The sequence below is a fragment of the Rasamsonia byssochlamydoides genome (genome assembly GCF_041956645.1).
Source record: "Rasamsonia byssochlamydoides strain NRRL 3658 unplaced genomic scaffold VTN77scaffold_115, whole genome shotgun sequence".
In the NCBI taxonomy this organism is placed as follows: domain Eukaryota; kingdom Fungi; phylum Ascomycota; class Eurotiomycetes; order Eurotiales; family Trichocomaceae; genus Rasamsonia; species Rasamsonia byssochlamydoides.
The window spans coordinates 23391-39615 of record NW_027192498.1 but is presented as its reverse complement, the minus strand read 5'-3'; the positions used below and the strand labels follow the sequence as shown (position 1 = coordinate 39615).

General features: G+C 51.0%; 4 protein-coding genes across 4 annotated transcripts; 3 read left to right on the top strand and 1 right to left on the bottom strand.

Moving 5' to 3' along the window:
• Positions 1 to 17: 17 nt before the first annotated feature.
• On the bottom strand, positions 18 to 2417 carry VTN77DRAFT_1049 (uncharacterized protein; the record flags this gene model as incomplete). Its single annotated transcript, XM_069416738.1, has 5 exons — positions 18 to 846; positions 900 to 1172; positions 1227 to 1459; positions 1527 to 1810; positions 1865 to 2417. The coding sequence occupies 5 exons, from the start codon at positions 2415 to 2417 to the stop codon at positions 18 to 20; spliced, it is 2172 nt and encodes a 723-aa protein (XP_069273115.1).
• Positions 2418 to 6369: 3952 nt separating this feature from the next.
• Positions 6370 to 10938, top strand: VTN77DRAFT_1048 (uncharacterized protein; the record flags this gene model as incomplete). Its single annotated transcript, XM_069416737.1, has 3 exons — positions 6370 to 6565; positions 6622 to 10381; positions 10440 to 10938. The coding sequence occupies 3 exons, from the start codon at positions 6370 to 6372 to the stop codon at positions 10936 to 10938; spliced, it is 4455 nt and encodes a 1484-aa protein (XP_069273114.1).
• Positions 10939 to 12633: 1695 nt separating this feature from the next.
• VTN77DRAFT_1047 (uncharacterized protein) lies at positions 12634 to 13090 on the top strand (the record flags this gene model as incomplete). The annotated part of the gene is made up of 2 exons (XM_069416736.1): positions 12634 to 12798; positions 12941 to 13090. 2 exons carry the CDS (start codon positions 12634 to 12636, stop codon positions 13088 to 13090), a joined length of 315 nt encoding a protein of 104 aa, XP_069273113.1.
• A 129-nt stretch (positions 13091 to 13219) lies between these two features.
• On the top strand, positions 13220 to 15799 carry VTN77DRAFT_1046 (uncharacterized protein; the record flags this gene model as incomplete). Its single annotated transcript, XM_069416735.1, has 19 exons — positions 13220 to 13305; positions 13382 to 13415; positions 13469 to 13538; positions 13588 to 13660; positions 13718 to 13746; positions 13865 to 13929; positions 13977 to 14048; positions 14098 to 14212; positions 14263 to 14341; positions 14396 to 14430; positions 14479 to 14507; positions 14558 to 14590; positions 14640 to 14664; positions 14716 to 14917; positions 14964 to 15041; positions 15093 to 15221; positions 15274 to 15421; positions 15471 to 15549; positions 15621 to 15799. The coding sequence occupies 19 exons, from the start codon at positions 13220 to 13222 to the stop codon at positions 15797 to 15799; spliced, it is 1560 nt and encodes a 519-aa protein (XP_069273112.1).
• Between the last annotated feature and the right edge of the window lie 426 nt (positions 15800 to 16225).

The following is a 16225-nucleotide window of genomic DNA, read 5'->3' as shown; positions in this document are numbered from 1 at the left end:
TTCTGGCCCCAGCGCAACTAGTTAAGAGGATAGTATTGGTCATCAGACTGGTACCAGTTATGCGCCCAGTCAGGATCAAAGTTCAGGCCGTTCTCAGAGCCGCTCAAGGGGGAATTATCAAAGATGCTGGACGTTCCCATCGATTCAACGTTGTCCGAAACAGCCAGCGGCGAATTGTCAAAGATGCTCGGAGCACCCATCGACTCAAGCGATCCATTAGAGGAAATCGACGGCCGATACGTATCCATCGCAGGTATAAGATCATCAGGATTTCCGGCTTCCAGCTGCGCCTGGAACGCGTTGAAGTCAAGGCTGGTGGGAAGACAGCTGAAATCATCTATGCCCATGGACACATCGTCAAACGCGTTATCCGGAAACAACTGGATATCAGGGAACAACTGGAAGTCCGTGTTGGGGTTGACAGGAGGCTCAGCGAAGGAGAATTGCTGATTCCCAGACAACCCAGTGAAAGGGTCATAGGGAGACGGCGCAGGCCCGCTGGCGGGAGTTGGGATGTCGGTGATGTTGGAGGGTGTCGACATGGCCGGAGTATGAGGAGTCGGCTGCGCAGACGAAACTGAAGCAGCCTTCTTGGCATTTTTGCCGTTGTTCTTGGAACGCACGTACACCCAACCATGAGCCTTTTCCATGTGCTGCTTGCAATTGCTCTCCCGCTTGGATTGGTAGGTACATGGAGCGAAGCTGCACTTGAACAGAGCAGGAGACCGCGAGTGTCGGTCGTTCACGTGGCGATCCCGCTCCTTCTCGGTCGGCCATCCGATCTCGAAATACTTGCAAGTCGGCTCGGTGCATTTCCATGGGCGAGTGTGTGTCTTCTCATGTTTCCTGAATAGTCCAGATTAGAAATGAGATGGAATGAAATGAAACAGGCAACTTACGTCAAATCACATGGCCTCTTAAAAACTTTGTCGCAGTCTCTGCACTTCTGATTGATATCCATCGGAGGGGCGTTCTTCTTGCGGCGAGCCATCGAACGAGCAACGCCCTCGTCTAGAGACTGGTTGCTAAGAGCGCGCTTCATTGTGGGCACGGCATTCGCATCGTAAGGTTCACCCGTGCGCAGGGAGATCGCTTTGCCGTCCTTGTGACGGACGAGCTCAGCAGGTCGACCAGTCTGGGACAGACCTCCCTCCAGGGTGAGGCGTTCACCGCTAGGATGCGTCAGCACGTTACCATCTTCTGGCAACGGACAAGAGGATGTATACCTCGTCGCAGCCTCCGGGTCCTCCCCGCGCGCCCTGGCGCGCTCTCGAGATGCAGCAAGCATGGCCGCGTATTGTCGAATCTGGGCAACAAGGTCAAGGAAATAGCCGTTAGTATAAGGTCGATCGGTTGGCAGCCGCTGGTCGCGCTCGTTCAGGTGAGTCACAGCCGTATGGATGCTCTGGATCGTAAATTCGCAAAACCCGAGATAGGACGCCTTGTTAAAGGAATAATGCTTCAAGTCCAAAAAAAAGAACGAATGAGTAATGCCCCTAACGCCTGACCCAAGATTCCCCACTTACCGGTGCCAACCATAACAGTGTCTTTTCCAGATCACGGAGGCAAGTGATCTCCTTGTCTACGATGCGCTGAGGAACACTTCGGATGAGAGGGTGGAACGGTTTCAGCTTTTCCTCGCGCAGGATGGGAGCAAGGATAAAGCGTTCAATTTGCTTGCAAGCAGCCAGAGGAAGCTGGCGCCTGGTCGTATCTACAGAAGAAATGGAATGCGTGATGGCGGATTGCGTGTGCCGAGAACCAGCGAGGGAACCATTCCCGCTTACAGTGGATATATGGCCAGCTTTCACTGACAAACAGTTAGTGCAAAAAGCTCGTGAAGAAGATGTAATGGATGATGTACCTTGTTCATTTGCGCAAGTGCTGCTGATGGACGATCCCAGTCCGCTGTCAGATGCATGGCGATGATGCACGGACTGGATCTTGTTGGGAGTGTCAGCCGGAGGCGACGGCAGGCACTGGACGGGCTTTTGCTCCTTTCGTGGTGTCTCCATTCTGTCATGCCCGACGTGGGCCTGGAGGATCCCTCGTGGGACAGGGAGGTCTTCCTCTGGGTGGACCGTGGGCTTGGCCGGTGATCGGGAGTCGAAGTCAAAGCGGCCCAAGATGTTGGCCATGCGCTGTTCACCAGCAGCAATAGCCTCGAGCGTCTTAGGGCATGTGGGTGACCGTCGCGGCAATGATGGGATGTTCAGGACAGGATCCCGATCCTCACGGGGCGGTGATGTCGGTGAGTGGAAGGTTTCGCCCTTTTGTAGACGGGCAGGAGGAGGAGGGCATGGCGAGGAAGACTTCGAATCCTGGTCGGAGACTGAAGAGGTCGCAAAGGAGGGGAGGCCAGCCTTTAAGGGACGGCGGCGGGGGTGAACTTGGGATTGTTGAGCCTGAGTAGACATGGTAGGGTGGTGGTGGCCAGTCACAACCTAAAGTTGGGCAAGGGCACAGCAGATTAGCGGGAGCAATTCGGGACAGATTGCTGGATCGAGACCCCAGATCGGCTAGAGGGTGACTCACCGAATGCAGAGGTCGACTCAGAGGGCGGAGCGGAAAGGGTAATTGAATAATTCAAGTGACCCAGACGACCTTCAGGAGGAGTCAGCGGCGTGACGTCTTTTCATCAAGAAGAGCTGTCATAAAGAAATAGAGCAAATAGAATGAGAGGCTAAAGTGCGAGGCGGAATCCCAAAATGGTTTCCAACAAAACTGACCTCTGGTCTCTGCCCACACTATCTGGATGCCACTATATACCTCCTTCCTAAGCCACTTTGGAGGCGATTTTGAAAACTGAAGAGGACAACACGCAACGGAAAATCGTTTAGAATGAGATATAATGATAAGGCTGATCGCAAGACACGAAAATCAGATGAATGTAGTTGGGGATGCGCAGAACCGCAAACGAATTGATTGATGCCAATTGAGGCTGACTTGAACGGCGGAACTTGATGCTATCTATCCGCACCAAGCGAAGGATTCAATGCCCCCTCTCGATAAAAGGGCGCAGAAATAAAGGGCAAACGACGGTGGTATCGACGGAGGCATAAACAGGTATAGATACTCGGGGAGGAGGGCGAAAGGGGAGGAGGGACGTCCGGAGGCTTCCATCGACTGTCGCGGGCGGAGGATGACGGGTGTAAAGATGTCTGCCTGATAGACGAGCTCCCTAGACCTGAATAGGATAGGCGCGGATGAGTAGGGGGCGGCGCTCTGATTGGATGGTGAGCACCGGGCTGGCCCCATACCGTACGGAACACTCTGGCAGTACGGACCCTTACCGCATTAGGAGGCGGTGCGGATGACTGCGTGCTCTTCCGCGTGCCCTGCCGTGTCCACATGGCGCCGTCTATTGGCTGAAGCTGGATAAGAATAGTCACAGCCCCTCGAGCTTGGTGATGTCAACTCCAGCCCTTACCAACCGTTACACTGTTCTTCTCGTGCTGGCTGCGGACACCGGGCAATCCCCCGTGCGATAAAAATGAAGGGATCTCCTGGGTCCATTTGGATTGGGTTGGTTAAGGACCGTTTGCTCCCACGGTTTCCAAGTCGATCTTCTTGGAATCTTGGCTGAGCCTGTGGAAATCGCCGTCTGAACCTTGGATAATGATAGCGTTTCATTCTCCGCCATAGTGTCAACCTCAGACAATCCACGGGCTCTAGCCGCCACTGCTGTACCATTCCTCTCCTGATCACACACGGCCCCGTCTTGATAGGGTCAATAGTCCTGCATAGTCCATAACAGGGCAAGTATCTCGATATGAACCATGATCCTGATATCCGTGACGACCCAAGCTTGACAATACCATCCCCGCCCCCACGCAGGGCGAGTCGAAAAGACTCCTGGTGTTCGCGCATTGAACGACCACTCCAATGGGGCGTCTTTTCAGCTGGCGCGGAACGGTTGCAGCGGCGGCCTTTCTCTTCTTGGCTAGCGCCGCGCTTGCAATGTTTGAGGCTCAAAACTCTCTCGGCTCTCTCCTCTTGTGACTGTGTTGGACCAATAGGATCCATCGCTGACCCTTTTCAGCCGGTGATGCTTTTCCGCATGCACATGCTTTGTCGTTGGAGAACCGTCCAGGAGGACAGTGCTCCGCAGGCAGACAAATCTTCTCCGTAGTCGATATTTTCTTCTGTACAGAGTACAGACTATGGACCTCAGGACTGCTCTACCATGCATTATCTTGCAGTTGACTCCATACATGACCCGAGAAGTCTTCTCTCTTTCTCTACTGCATGTTTCTTCAGTTGTTGGAGTCTGGTCTAGAACCACCGCATTTGCTTCGTCCGCTGTGTCGCGGAGGCTAAAGACACAGCCTCATTCTCAACACCAGTCTGCCTTGCATTTCCAGCGGCTAATCCTGCCACGGTGTCCGATCTCTGCGCAGACAGCTTCATGACCAGACTGCTAGTCATGATTGGACGGACCACCTGTTCTCTGAACTTCGACCTTGGCGCATTTCTAATCGACTCCCGCCTATTACGGCTATCATCATTTCTCTCCCTTGACTCTTTAAGCGCCAAAAGTGCAAATGCCTCATTCGCGAGGCAAATAATGACTCATCCGATGACTTGTGAGTCGTTCCGCTATCCCCAAAAAGTGTCCGATTATGCGACCAGGGATTCGGGAAGTTTAATCACCGACGGGGGCACCGGACCGGACCGCCTGCAACCCGAACACCGATCACGTTCATCCGACCACCTGGGCCATTTCTACTGGCTTGAGCAGATGTCTGTCGCTGCGACTTTCATCATCAAATCCATGTCATTCCGGTCGCTTTTCGATAGTTCTGATCGACGCCCTGCCAAGACTGCAAAAGTTCGGAAGAGAAACAGCTGACCAGTGTCGAGTCTCAGTTTTTGAATTGCACACGTAGCCTTTGCGAATTCAATGCCATGGTCCAGAAACCTGGACCAGATCTCGACATTCTTTGGGACAACAATAGCATTGTCCTTTTCCCTCGCACCCCAGATTAGTATTAGTCCGTTAGATGCAGTTGAGCACTGACCCCGGTCCACCTGGCTATGGATTGGTACGTGCACCGGGACCCTGGACAAGCTCGCACCAGATGTAAGTCTGTAAGGAAACTACCTAATGAAAATACTACGTGCAGTGTGAATCTTAGATGCCTAAGTCCATCATGGACCTTTCTTCAGAGCGCAAAAATGTTGATGCCTAAGGGGTCTGCCGATGACGTTCTACTTCTTTCGCTTTAGATGGCTGCCGGAGTACCTTGTAGGGAAAGAGACCAGCTATTAACCTACTATCCATGACTCCATTGGATAAAGTAATCCATGCTGCCTGGCAACTTTCATCAGCTGCCATCTGGGTACCTTAGTAGTGGTCTTGACAATGCTTGATCAACCTTCGTTAGCTGGACAGAGTTCACTAAGCAACAATCAGATCTACAGATGCGGAGTACATAGGTAAAAGTTAATGTACACTTACTTGTCTGCCAAGATATTCCCCTTCTTACGGTTTACGTTTCTGTCTTCCAGATTTTCCTGCGCGATGTCATACACAGAAATCTCACGAGTGGACTCGAATACTACTGTACTCATAAATTAAGCACTTAACCAATGGGATCTTGGCAGAAGTGAAAGAGGTGACATGGAAAAAAAAAAGCTGCCTGGATTAAAAATTACTCTGATGATGTCTCTATGCGCACGCATTATGCAATCTTTCTCAAGACGTACGTAACGTCTGACGTGGAAAAGGTTGGTCATTTTGCCAGCAGTACAGTATAGGTTATCTCGTTCTTTGCTTTATGGAGACGAACATACAAGTCAGCTAGGATGAGAAGACGATGCAGCTTAAGAAGTATATAGCTCTGCAAAACATTATCATATCGTCTGGGAGCAAAAAGTCTCCATAGGCAGCAGCAGATATAAAGATAGGATATAGATTGAGGGATCATCGTCAGCATTTATTCTCAGAATTGTTTATAGCATCTAGAATCTGTTTCTCTGCTTTCATCAGAACTGGTCTTATATATGTAAAGAAAAGAAAAGGACTTCTGATTAGTTAATAGAGGAGACGAGGTGAATATTGAATAGTAGACTAAGAAAGATTCAGAGCGGGAGAGATTTGATATTATTTCCCCGCAGGCTACCGGCGCATACCCGAGCCACCGGTCCGTGCGCCATGCCTCGGCTGTCGGAGACAACCCCAGAATTCATTTCCAATTCCAGACAATAATAATCCGCAACGCTGAACCCTCGCCGGCAGTCTTGTCGCTGTTGACAAGTATGAGCCCGACTGCTCTGGTTCTCACGGTCTGCTAATTTGCCTGTTCTCCGCTGTCACTCTGGCACAGACAGGCGCAGAACCGTGATCGAACGGAGGGCGACGCAACAATGGCCGCCGAGCAACACGGGCTCGCCCCCGACCAGCCCAAGCGCAGACGGCGGAAAGGAATCAGAGGACGAGGACGACTCCGCTCGAAGCCTCCGATTTCTGCGCGTCTCGTTCTCGATAGTCATCTGCGGGGAGACGTGGCCGTGCTGTCCGACGATTTGGTGGCGGATTTGTTCCCAGGAATCAACGTGCCCGGTGAGCATCTCCCTCTACGTTACAGTACGTAGGACATCAACTAACCCAGCTTCTAGAGGCTGGGCTGAACAGCAGCAACCAGGAAGTTCTCTACGCCGCAATATCTCCATACACTCCGAACTACCATGTCATCGACGACGTTCCCTGGACAATCATCCCAGTCCAAATCCAACCTACGGAGCGGTCGCAGGTCGCGCCTATCTCACACTCTACCGTCCTTTTCCCGGCCTCGGCGAACTATCTGCAATCCTTCTTCCATGCCCTGGAAAAGCTAGATTCTACGCGTCATGCAATTCAGCCGCAGAGACCGATTGAGATCCGGATCCTGGACGTCGCCCCCCTGCATCTCGACACGGTGTATGTGACGGTGGAGCGGAATCTTCTACGGAACCATGATGATGTACAAAATAAATTTGGTGGAGGATTCAGCACGAATGCGCCACGGGTCAACGGACTCTGGGCCAAGGGAGGCAAGGCAACGGAGGCAAGAAGGTATACGAAGAAGGCAGCAGCTGAAGCTGAGGAGCGGTTGACCACCGCGGTGCGTGAGGCGTTGTCGAAGCAGAAAGTTGTCCACACTGGAGACATCCTGCCGCTGCCACTTCCATCGCACCCCATCACCCACGTCCCGCCTCCCCCGGCTAAGATATTATTCTGTGAACCCGTCGCACAGGGTTTGCTTCAGCCAACCACCAAAATCGTTCTCGTTCAGACACGTCCACGTGGGCCTCGCAGTCACAAGAGTTTGACTTCACCAGTATCGGATCTTCTGAAAGGCCTTACCAGTGATGAGGCCGAGGACACTTCCAATGAGCAGTTTTACTCTGCCGCAGAGGAGCGGCCAATGGACAATGGTGCGGAGGAGACGGAAAGCAGCACGCCGCCGGATGACTCTGAAACTGAAGGTTCTGTGACGTCGGTAAACGATTCTTCTGACGATTCTCTGGATGATATGATCTCTCTCACTGCCCCAGAATTGCCGCAGCAGCCCTCCGGGACAATGTCGGTCATATCCTCCATGACCCCTCGCCCTGGTGGCCGACGCCTGGATGGCACTCACACTCCTGGGTCGGTAATATCGAATTTTACCTCTGGGACTGCTCGTCCGAACCGTGGCTATGGGAAGATTTTCAAAGCAGAAGGCCTCCTCAATCGCGTGCCGACTGAGCTACTACACCCAAGACCCAAAGAAGACGACGATACTGACTCCTTCATCTTCGTGGACATTAACAACCTCGTCAAGATTGGCTGTTTCTCGGGTGACTGGGTGAGGATCGAAGCCACGGAAGAGCCGCAGGCCAACATGTTCGCTTCACTGAACCTGAACCTGGGTGAAGAGGAGACCGGCAACTGGCGTGCCGTCAAAGTCTACGGATTACCCGGGCTTCCGTCTCCGAAACCACGATATGCCGTGGGCCAGCCTGTTGATAGACGGTCGAGCATCTCTCAGCTACCTGGTCAGCGTCTCACGCCCACGGTCTTCGTGCCACCGCTTCTGCTCAGCAATCTGGATAGCCCAAAATACGTGAAGCTGTCACCCTTGCCTTTCGCAGCAACCCATGGCTCGAGACCTGGCCTATCTCAGCAGTCCAAATCAAGCTCGCCTAAGTCCCCGCCAGTCGCCAAAGAAGTCACTCTTCTCAAGATCGCCACACCCTTGTCGATGGACCGGACGCTTCAACCAGCGTTGTTTGCCGGACTACGCCGCTACTTCGAGTCGAAACGCAGGCTCTTGAAGAGTGGCGACCTTGTTGGAATAAGTATCGATGAAGGACTTGGAAGAGCTGTCTTCTCTGCCAGCAAGGCTGGAGATGGCGGGAACCAGGAGGACGATTTGACGGCCAAGCTCGGTTATCTCGCAGAATCGCCTCAGGACGACGCCGCCGGAGCACGCAAAGTGGGCGTGGCGTGGTTTCGCGTTGGACAAGTTGTCCCTGCTGTTCCTGAGGACCACGAAGACGGCCCTGAAGAGCAGTGGGGTGGCGTGGCAGTTATTGATTCCTCGAGTACCCGAATGGTGCAAGCTGGAAGCGAGATCAACCGGGTTCCTGGCACCTTGGGGAATGGGTGGGAGTACTGGCTTGGAGTTAAGAGTCTGCCAAGGACAAGCAGCGATATTCCCCCATCTCACGGTCTCGTCACGGAGTTGCCGAAGGTGTTCGTGCCTCCACTCCAGAAGCGCCTGCGGGAGCTCATGACGGCCGCAACCAGTCCTCGAGCCATGCAGCTGGGGATGCCTCCCGTCGTAATCCTCCTGACGTCAACGCAGAGAAACATAGGGAAGTCGACGCTGGCAACACGCGCGTGTGCCGACATTGGGCTTCACACCTTCAGCGTGGATGCCTACGACATTCTTACGGAAGGCGGAGCCAATGGAGGCGACGTTAAGACAGAGGCATACTTGAAAGCAAGGGCCGAGAGGGCCTTTGCTTGCGGTGCGAACTGCACGGCGCTTCTCATAAGACATATTGAAGTCCTGACAGCCGACCGGATGGTCACCGCCATGAAGGAGATTGTTGCGGATTCGAGAGTTATCGTCGCAACGACCACTGACGTCGAAAAGATACCCGAGGGCATACGGAGTCTTTTCACACATGAGTTTGAAATGACTGCGCCTGAGGAGAAGGAGCGAGAAGGCATCCTCCAGAATGCCGTTCTTGATCGGAGCATCAGGCTCTCCCCCGATGTGGACCTGGCAGCAGTGGCAGTGAAAACCGCCGCTCTGGTGGCTGGGGACCTCGTCGATGTGGTGGAGAGAGCAGCTGCCGCGAAATCGGCTCGTCTGGAAAAACTCGCCGAAACTGCCAGCACGCATCGCACAGACTCCGTAGTCAGTGTCAGGGACGTCCAGCTGGCGGGCGGGGATGCCGCGCGCTGCGTGACTAAGGCCGACTTTGATCTTGCCGTCGATGCGGCAAGGAAGAATTTCGCGGACGCAATCGGTGCACCGAAAATCCCCAATGTCACTTGGGATGACGTGGGTGGATTGACGAACGTGAAGGACGCTGTCATGGAAACCATTCAGTTGCCTCTCGAACGTCCTGAGCTCTTTGCCAAGGGAATGAAGAAGCGCAGCGGTATCCTCTTCTACGGTCCGCCAGGAACGGGCAAGACTCTGCTCGCGAAAGCTATCGCTACCGAGTTCTCGCTCAACTTCTTCTCGGTCAAGGGTCCGGAACTCCTCAACATGTACATTGGTGAGTCGGAGGCGAATGTCCGCCGGGTGTTTCAGCGCGCTCGCGACGCGCGGCCGTGTGTGGTGTTCTTTGATGAATTGGATTCTGTGGCGCCCAAGCGAGGCAACCAAGGCGACAGCGGCGGTGTGATGGACCGTATTGTCAGTCAGTTGCTCGCGGAGTTAGATGGGATGAGCAGTGGGGACGAGAACGGCGGCGGTGTCTTCGTCATTGGGGCAACCAACCGGCCAGATCTGCTGGACCCTGCCTTGCTCCGTCCTGGCCGTTTCGACAAGATGATCTACCTTGGCGTGTCTGATACGCATGAGAAGCAGACCCGGATTCTTGAGGCTCTGACCCGGAAATTCACGCTCCACCCGGACGTCTCCCTGCCACGGATTGCAGAGCGACTGCCCTTCACCTACACGGGAGCCGACCTGTATGCGCTCTGCTCGGATGCCATGCTCAAGGCCGTCACGCGACAAGCAGCCGCCGTGGACGAGAAGATCAAGCATCTACCAGGGGGGCCAGTCAGCACGGCCTACTTCTTCGACCACCTCGCCACGCCAGAGGATGTGGCTGTGATGGTGACAGACCAGGATTTCATCGACGCGCAGAATGAACTCGTTGCAAGTGTCAGGTAGGTTGTGCTTGAATGCTCTGTAAAGCCGTAACTCAGCAATTCTGACCGTGAACAGTGCCAAGGAATTGGAGCATTTCGAACGGATACGCCGGCAATTCGAGGCGTCTACTACGCAGGAGAAGCAAGGATCTGCCGTCGAGCCGCCTCGCACAATCGCAGACGCGATTGATGGTCTCAATCCCGGGGACGAGATTGCAGAGAACGGCAGCGTACCGGTCGTGAACGGTCACTCTCACGACCACGACAGCAGCAAAGGGAAGGGCAAAAGCAGCAGTGTGCCGACCATTACCCGAGGCAAAAGCCGCAACAGCTCGAGCTCCACGGGAGCCAGCAAGGGGAAGGGCAAGACTTTTGTTGTCCCCAGCGGGAGCGAGTCCGACGACTCGTTCGACGGCTACCGCAGCACCACCAATCTTGGGGATAGATATGAAGATGAAGATGGTGATTTGGGAGAGAAGGGGGATGGGAATGTTGCGGATGGCGGGGATGATGACTATGTCGTTCGCACCGATCATCTCAAGACTAGTGGGACAGGCGATGATAACGTGGATTGATTCGTTGATTTATTTATTGATTTATTGATTGGTTTCATGCGAGATACCTCCGATACTTCTGCATGTTTATGTTTGTGGCATGTTTACATTAATATCCATATTCATATCCATTTTCATTTTTATTTACGTCCGCTATTCCCTTTTTTCTTTCTTTTTTACTTTTCTTCGTCATAGCGTTTCAAAGGTCGGCACGATTTTTACTTTGCACTGGTCGATGTACTGTACATAAGAACGAGATATTGCACAAGGAAGGAGAGCTTCAGCTTGACTGCACAGGCAGACAGGCAAGACTCCTGATTATCTATATGCACTCTGTAAGTAGTGAAGATGCTGGACGTTTGTACAGTACAGTACATAATACTTAATGCCTAGGTATATCAACTTTTCTATCAACATAGATTTCTTAACAATTACAGTACGGAGTACCAAGTCATAAATTTCCACCACGAGCCGATCCATTTTCCTGCAAAACCTCCATATTTTATCAGGGTATTTCACAACAAAAAATATATTAATATATAGTTAAGGGTATTAGGAAAAAAATATTTTTTCAATCAGGTAGAAAATTAGTAAATCTAATTTTTTTTCATATAAACCTTTCTTTTTTTTAAAAAAAAAATTAAATTAAACTAGGTATGATAATTACCTATGAGATTTCTACCTATAGTACAGTGTAGTATGAACCAGCCTAGAGCAAAAATTTTTTTTTCTCAAAATTTTCCACTATTTATTAAAAAAAATAAATAATTATTAAACTATAATTTTTTTCTCTTTGTAAGGGGTTGAAATTTCACTTTTAAAGATATAAATTTTATTTAAGAAAACTTTTATAGATGAACTTTACTCCTAAATAAAAAAAATTAGTTACTATACAGGCTTTAAATAAATAAAGGAATTATTTTTTTAATATATAAGAAAATTCGTTTGACTAATTTTCTAAGTAAAAAATCTTTAAAATTACGCTCTATATATGATTTTTTGGGGGGATTAACTGGGTCTAAAATATTGGAATGAGCCGAAGCCGGAAACTTTTAGGAAGACACTGTAGGACCGGTCCGTAGGTAGGATTTCTTGAGATTACTATGTATGACTTGCTAGGTATGAATAGGTTAGTAACCTGTTAATTGATAACTAGAGACGATGAATAATTAAAATTAAAATTAAATGCTAATTGAATTCAGGTTTCATGGGCTTATCTTTGAGAATGGAGTAAAAGCGGAACGATCCACTAAGTGTATTTAGTCTTATCTATCATCCCCGTCATTCGCAGAACTGGAGACGGTTTAGGCACGCCGGTAGATACGGAATACGTATGCAGGAACTGAACTGGGTCGGAAATCATTTTTGCGGTAACGTGTTGGATATAGCTGTGGGTAGCTAATGATGAGGTTGAAGTTCGTCTCTTTGAAGGTTCAGGGGAAGTCGAAACTATTCCTTATTGTAGTGAACATTAGCGAGTTGAACACTACCTGGTGAAAGGATTCGCGAACCAGGCAATTGGCAATTTCCCTCCAGCATCTTGTTCATACTTACCTTCGCGATTATTCATAAATATCGCCGAAATGAACTGCTATCCTTTGGTGGTCGCGCGACTGCGCGACTTCGGCTTCGAATCAACTTAATCAGTCCGGCGCCGCTGACGGAGCAACCCACCAACCCCCACAACCGTCGATCTCACAGGCTTCTTCGACAACCATGCCGAAGCTTAACATGCCGAAGCTCGTTATGGTGCTAAACCTAGGAGTCGTCCGACTGGCTGCGTCCTCCGTGATGGTAACAGCCGTTGGACTGACTTCGGCGGTTGTGTCGAATGGTAGTTGTCATACGGAGTACCCCTTACCGCGTGTCAGCATGCACTCCGTATGTCATCTGGTTTAGGCTTTTATCATCAGTAAATGTAGGTACCTGGCTATAGAGAAAGAAGGAAGGTGTCTGGACCTGCCAAACTCAAGCGTCATGGCATCATCAGGTACGGAGTACTCCGTATCTCAGCTGACTCCAGATTCTGGAGTCAGGATCCAGTCTGGACGGCTCACCGGGCGGGTCCCATCCCCATCCCCATCCCCGCGGGTTAAAAGGACTGGGGACCCCACGGGTCGCCCGCTCGAGAGAACTGGCGGCGGATATACTGTGCTCCGTCAGAGGAGATTGAGATTCTTCTTCCCTCTCCTTCGTTCTTCATCTTCCCTGGACAGTGCTTCTTTTCTTGCATTGGCTTAAGCGCTTGTGGAAATCGACCAATTCGTCCTGCTCCCGCGTTTCTGGTCGGCAAGCTGGCACGATGAAGAAGGGTCCTCAGATCGATGATGACGCGCAGCTGGCCGCCATGGGCCACAAGGCCGAATTGAAGCGCAATTTCTCGGCCTTGTAAGTTGGAGAGATCTTCAATTCGATTTCGAATAAAGCAGGGAATTGGAAGCTGATGAAATATTCTGCATCGCAGGTCAATGTTGGGTCTTGCGTTTGCCATTCTGAACGTACGTCGAGGAGACCGTCGTTTTGTTGGATGCCACTGACGAACGCGATCTAGTCATGGACTGCTCTGTCCGCCAGTCTCAATCTGAGTCTCCCATCGGGTGGCAGTACAAGTGTGGTCTGGGGTAAGCTGTTGTCAACTCTGGTGACTGCGGTGGTGTTGACTCGCGACAGGTCTGGTCACTGCTGGTATCTGCAACTTGTGCATGGCCGCTTCTCTCGCCGAGTTCCTTTCGGCCTATCCCACGTGAGTTCCTCGTGACTTGCACGCTCCCTCCCATTGCGGTCTCTGACAATCAGCCAGTGCGGGTGGACAATACCATTGGGTTGCTGGTGAGTATTTACACCCTTTCCTGTCATTTCAAAGTCCCTGCAGAAACTGATGTCTGTCTTGCAACAGTCAGTAAGTTGACCTGACGACTTCTCCGTCGAACACTGCTTACAACCATAGTCTCCTGGGAGAAGTGGGTGCCCATTCTGTCCTGGGTCACCGGTTGGATTAATGTCGCTGGATGGGTAAGATGCTGTATCGATACACGATGAAGCATTTGCTGACCGGTCAGGTCGCCCTCGTTGCCACTGGTGGCCTTCTGGGAAGCCAGCTGATCCTCGGGGTCATCTCCCTAATGCACCCGGTATGGATCCTGCTCTGATTTATCGCCCGCTCTATTAACACGGTTGTAGACCTATGTGGCCCAACGGTGGCATCAGTTCCTGATATACATCGGCTACAATATCGTCGCGTTCTTCATTAATGCATTCATGAATTCTGCCTTGCCATGGGTTACGCGAGCCGCATGTATGGCCCCTCTTGAAGATATTGGGAAGAGAGTACTGATATCGCTGCAGTCATCTGGTCGATTACTGGCTTTGTCATCATCTCTATAACGGTGTTGGCGTGTTCATCGCCACACTTCAATTCTGGAGAGTACGGCAACCCCATTTACATTGGTCGTGAGATACTGACTCTATTTCTGCTTAGCTTTGTTTTTCGGGAATTTATCAACCAAACCGGCTGTAAGTGCAGTTGCGATGATCTGTCGGGACCATACTAATTTCTTTTAGGGCCGGATGGGATTGCATGGCTGCTTGGAGTAGGTCGTTGTAACCTGGTAGCACATTGCAATGCTAACTAGGATGACAGTTGCTCCAGGGTGGACTTGGTGTCACTGGTTTTGTATGTATCCTGCCTATATATAGCTCCTACCTGCAGCTAACAACCTTAGGATGCCGTCGCCCACATGATCGAAGGTAATCAACTCGTTCTGTACCTAGTCGACCGAATATTGATGGCTATGACAGAAATCCCCAACGCTTGTATTGAAGGGCCCAAAATCATGGTGACTTGTGTCGCCATTGGCACCTTTACTGGAGCCGTTTTTCTGATCGTCCTGCTCTTTGTTCCCGGGAATATCGATGACATTATCAACTCTCCTGCTGGGCCCCTTCTCCAGATTCTCGACAACGCGACTAAAAATCACGCCGGTGCAATTTGCCTGCTGATGTAAGTCTCCAGCGCCGGTTGACGCCAGATATCTAACGTGGAACAGCATTCCCCTGGTCTGTCTGCTTTTCGCAACGACCTCAATCATGACCACCAGCAGCCGCATGATTTATGCCTTTGCCAGGTAAACCTCACTCTGCTAAAGACCTGTCGACTTGCAACTGACCTCCTTCAGAGACGGCGGCCTGCCGGCTTCTCCTTTCTTTGCCAAGGTTCACAAAAAGCTTGGTCTGCCTCTCAATGCTCTGTATCTGACCACAATACTCGTCATTATTTTCGGCTGCATTTTCCTAGGGTCATCAAGGTGGGTGTAGCGACAATTCCCGTTCTAATGCACACTCAAACTAACTGATTAGCGCATTTAACGCCATTATCTCATCGTCTGTGGTCGCACTTGACCTGTCATACGGCATGCCAATTCTGATCAACTGCCTACGAGGACGAAAGATGCTCCCGGAGCGGCCGTGGAAACTGCCATCTTTCTTTGCCTGGACAGCCAATTTGGTAAGTACTCTGCAGGCAGTAGCAAAATCCGGACTCTAATGCTTGATAGATCTCCCTGGCGTACATCATCCTTACTACCGTTCTCTTCCTCTTCCCTCCAGACCTGCCAGTTACGGGAAGCAACATGAGTAAGTTGCCCGTCGTGTAGCCCCGATATTACAGTAGAGACGAGCATTGACTAACTTCATAATAATTGCAGACTACTGTGTGGCTGCATTCGGGATTGTCCTCGTGATATCCGTCTTCCAGTGGATTGTGGACGGCAGGAAGAACTTCACCGGCCCCAGAGTCAATCTGGACAATCTTGCTCAGGGTATCCCTGTAGGAGAAAAACCGATGGCTGAGGAAGTTTCTTCAGAGGAAAAGGAGGCGAAATGAGCGAGATTTGACTAGAACAGTCATAATCTCAACCTGTGATACGTACAATCTAGTAAACACTAGACAAGTGTATAACATATATCAATTTTCAACCTGATTACTGTATGCCTGCAAATGATATTATTATTCCTGTTTGACAAGTTTGCAGCTTGCATCATATGTCATAGCTTTCGCCATCTCCGCACCCCAACATAATCTTCTCCAAGCTCCATTGACATTTCAATACCGCCAACAGCCCCAGCAAGATTGAGCTGACGGTGCCATTTTGATTGCACTGTCAGTCTGCGCTAAGATATGGAACACTCCTGATATGTGCCGTGCATTGAACTTCATCCTGTTAAGCAGTGTTCGAGCATCGCCCTTCACTTAGGTTTATTTAAGTTTTCCCCACCTTCTAATTATTTTAATAAGTGCCACCCCAACGCG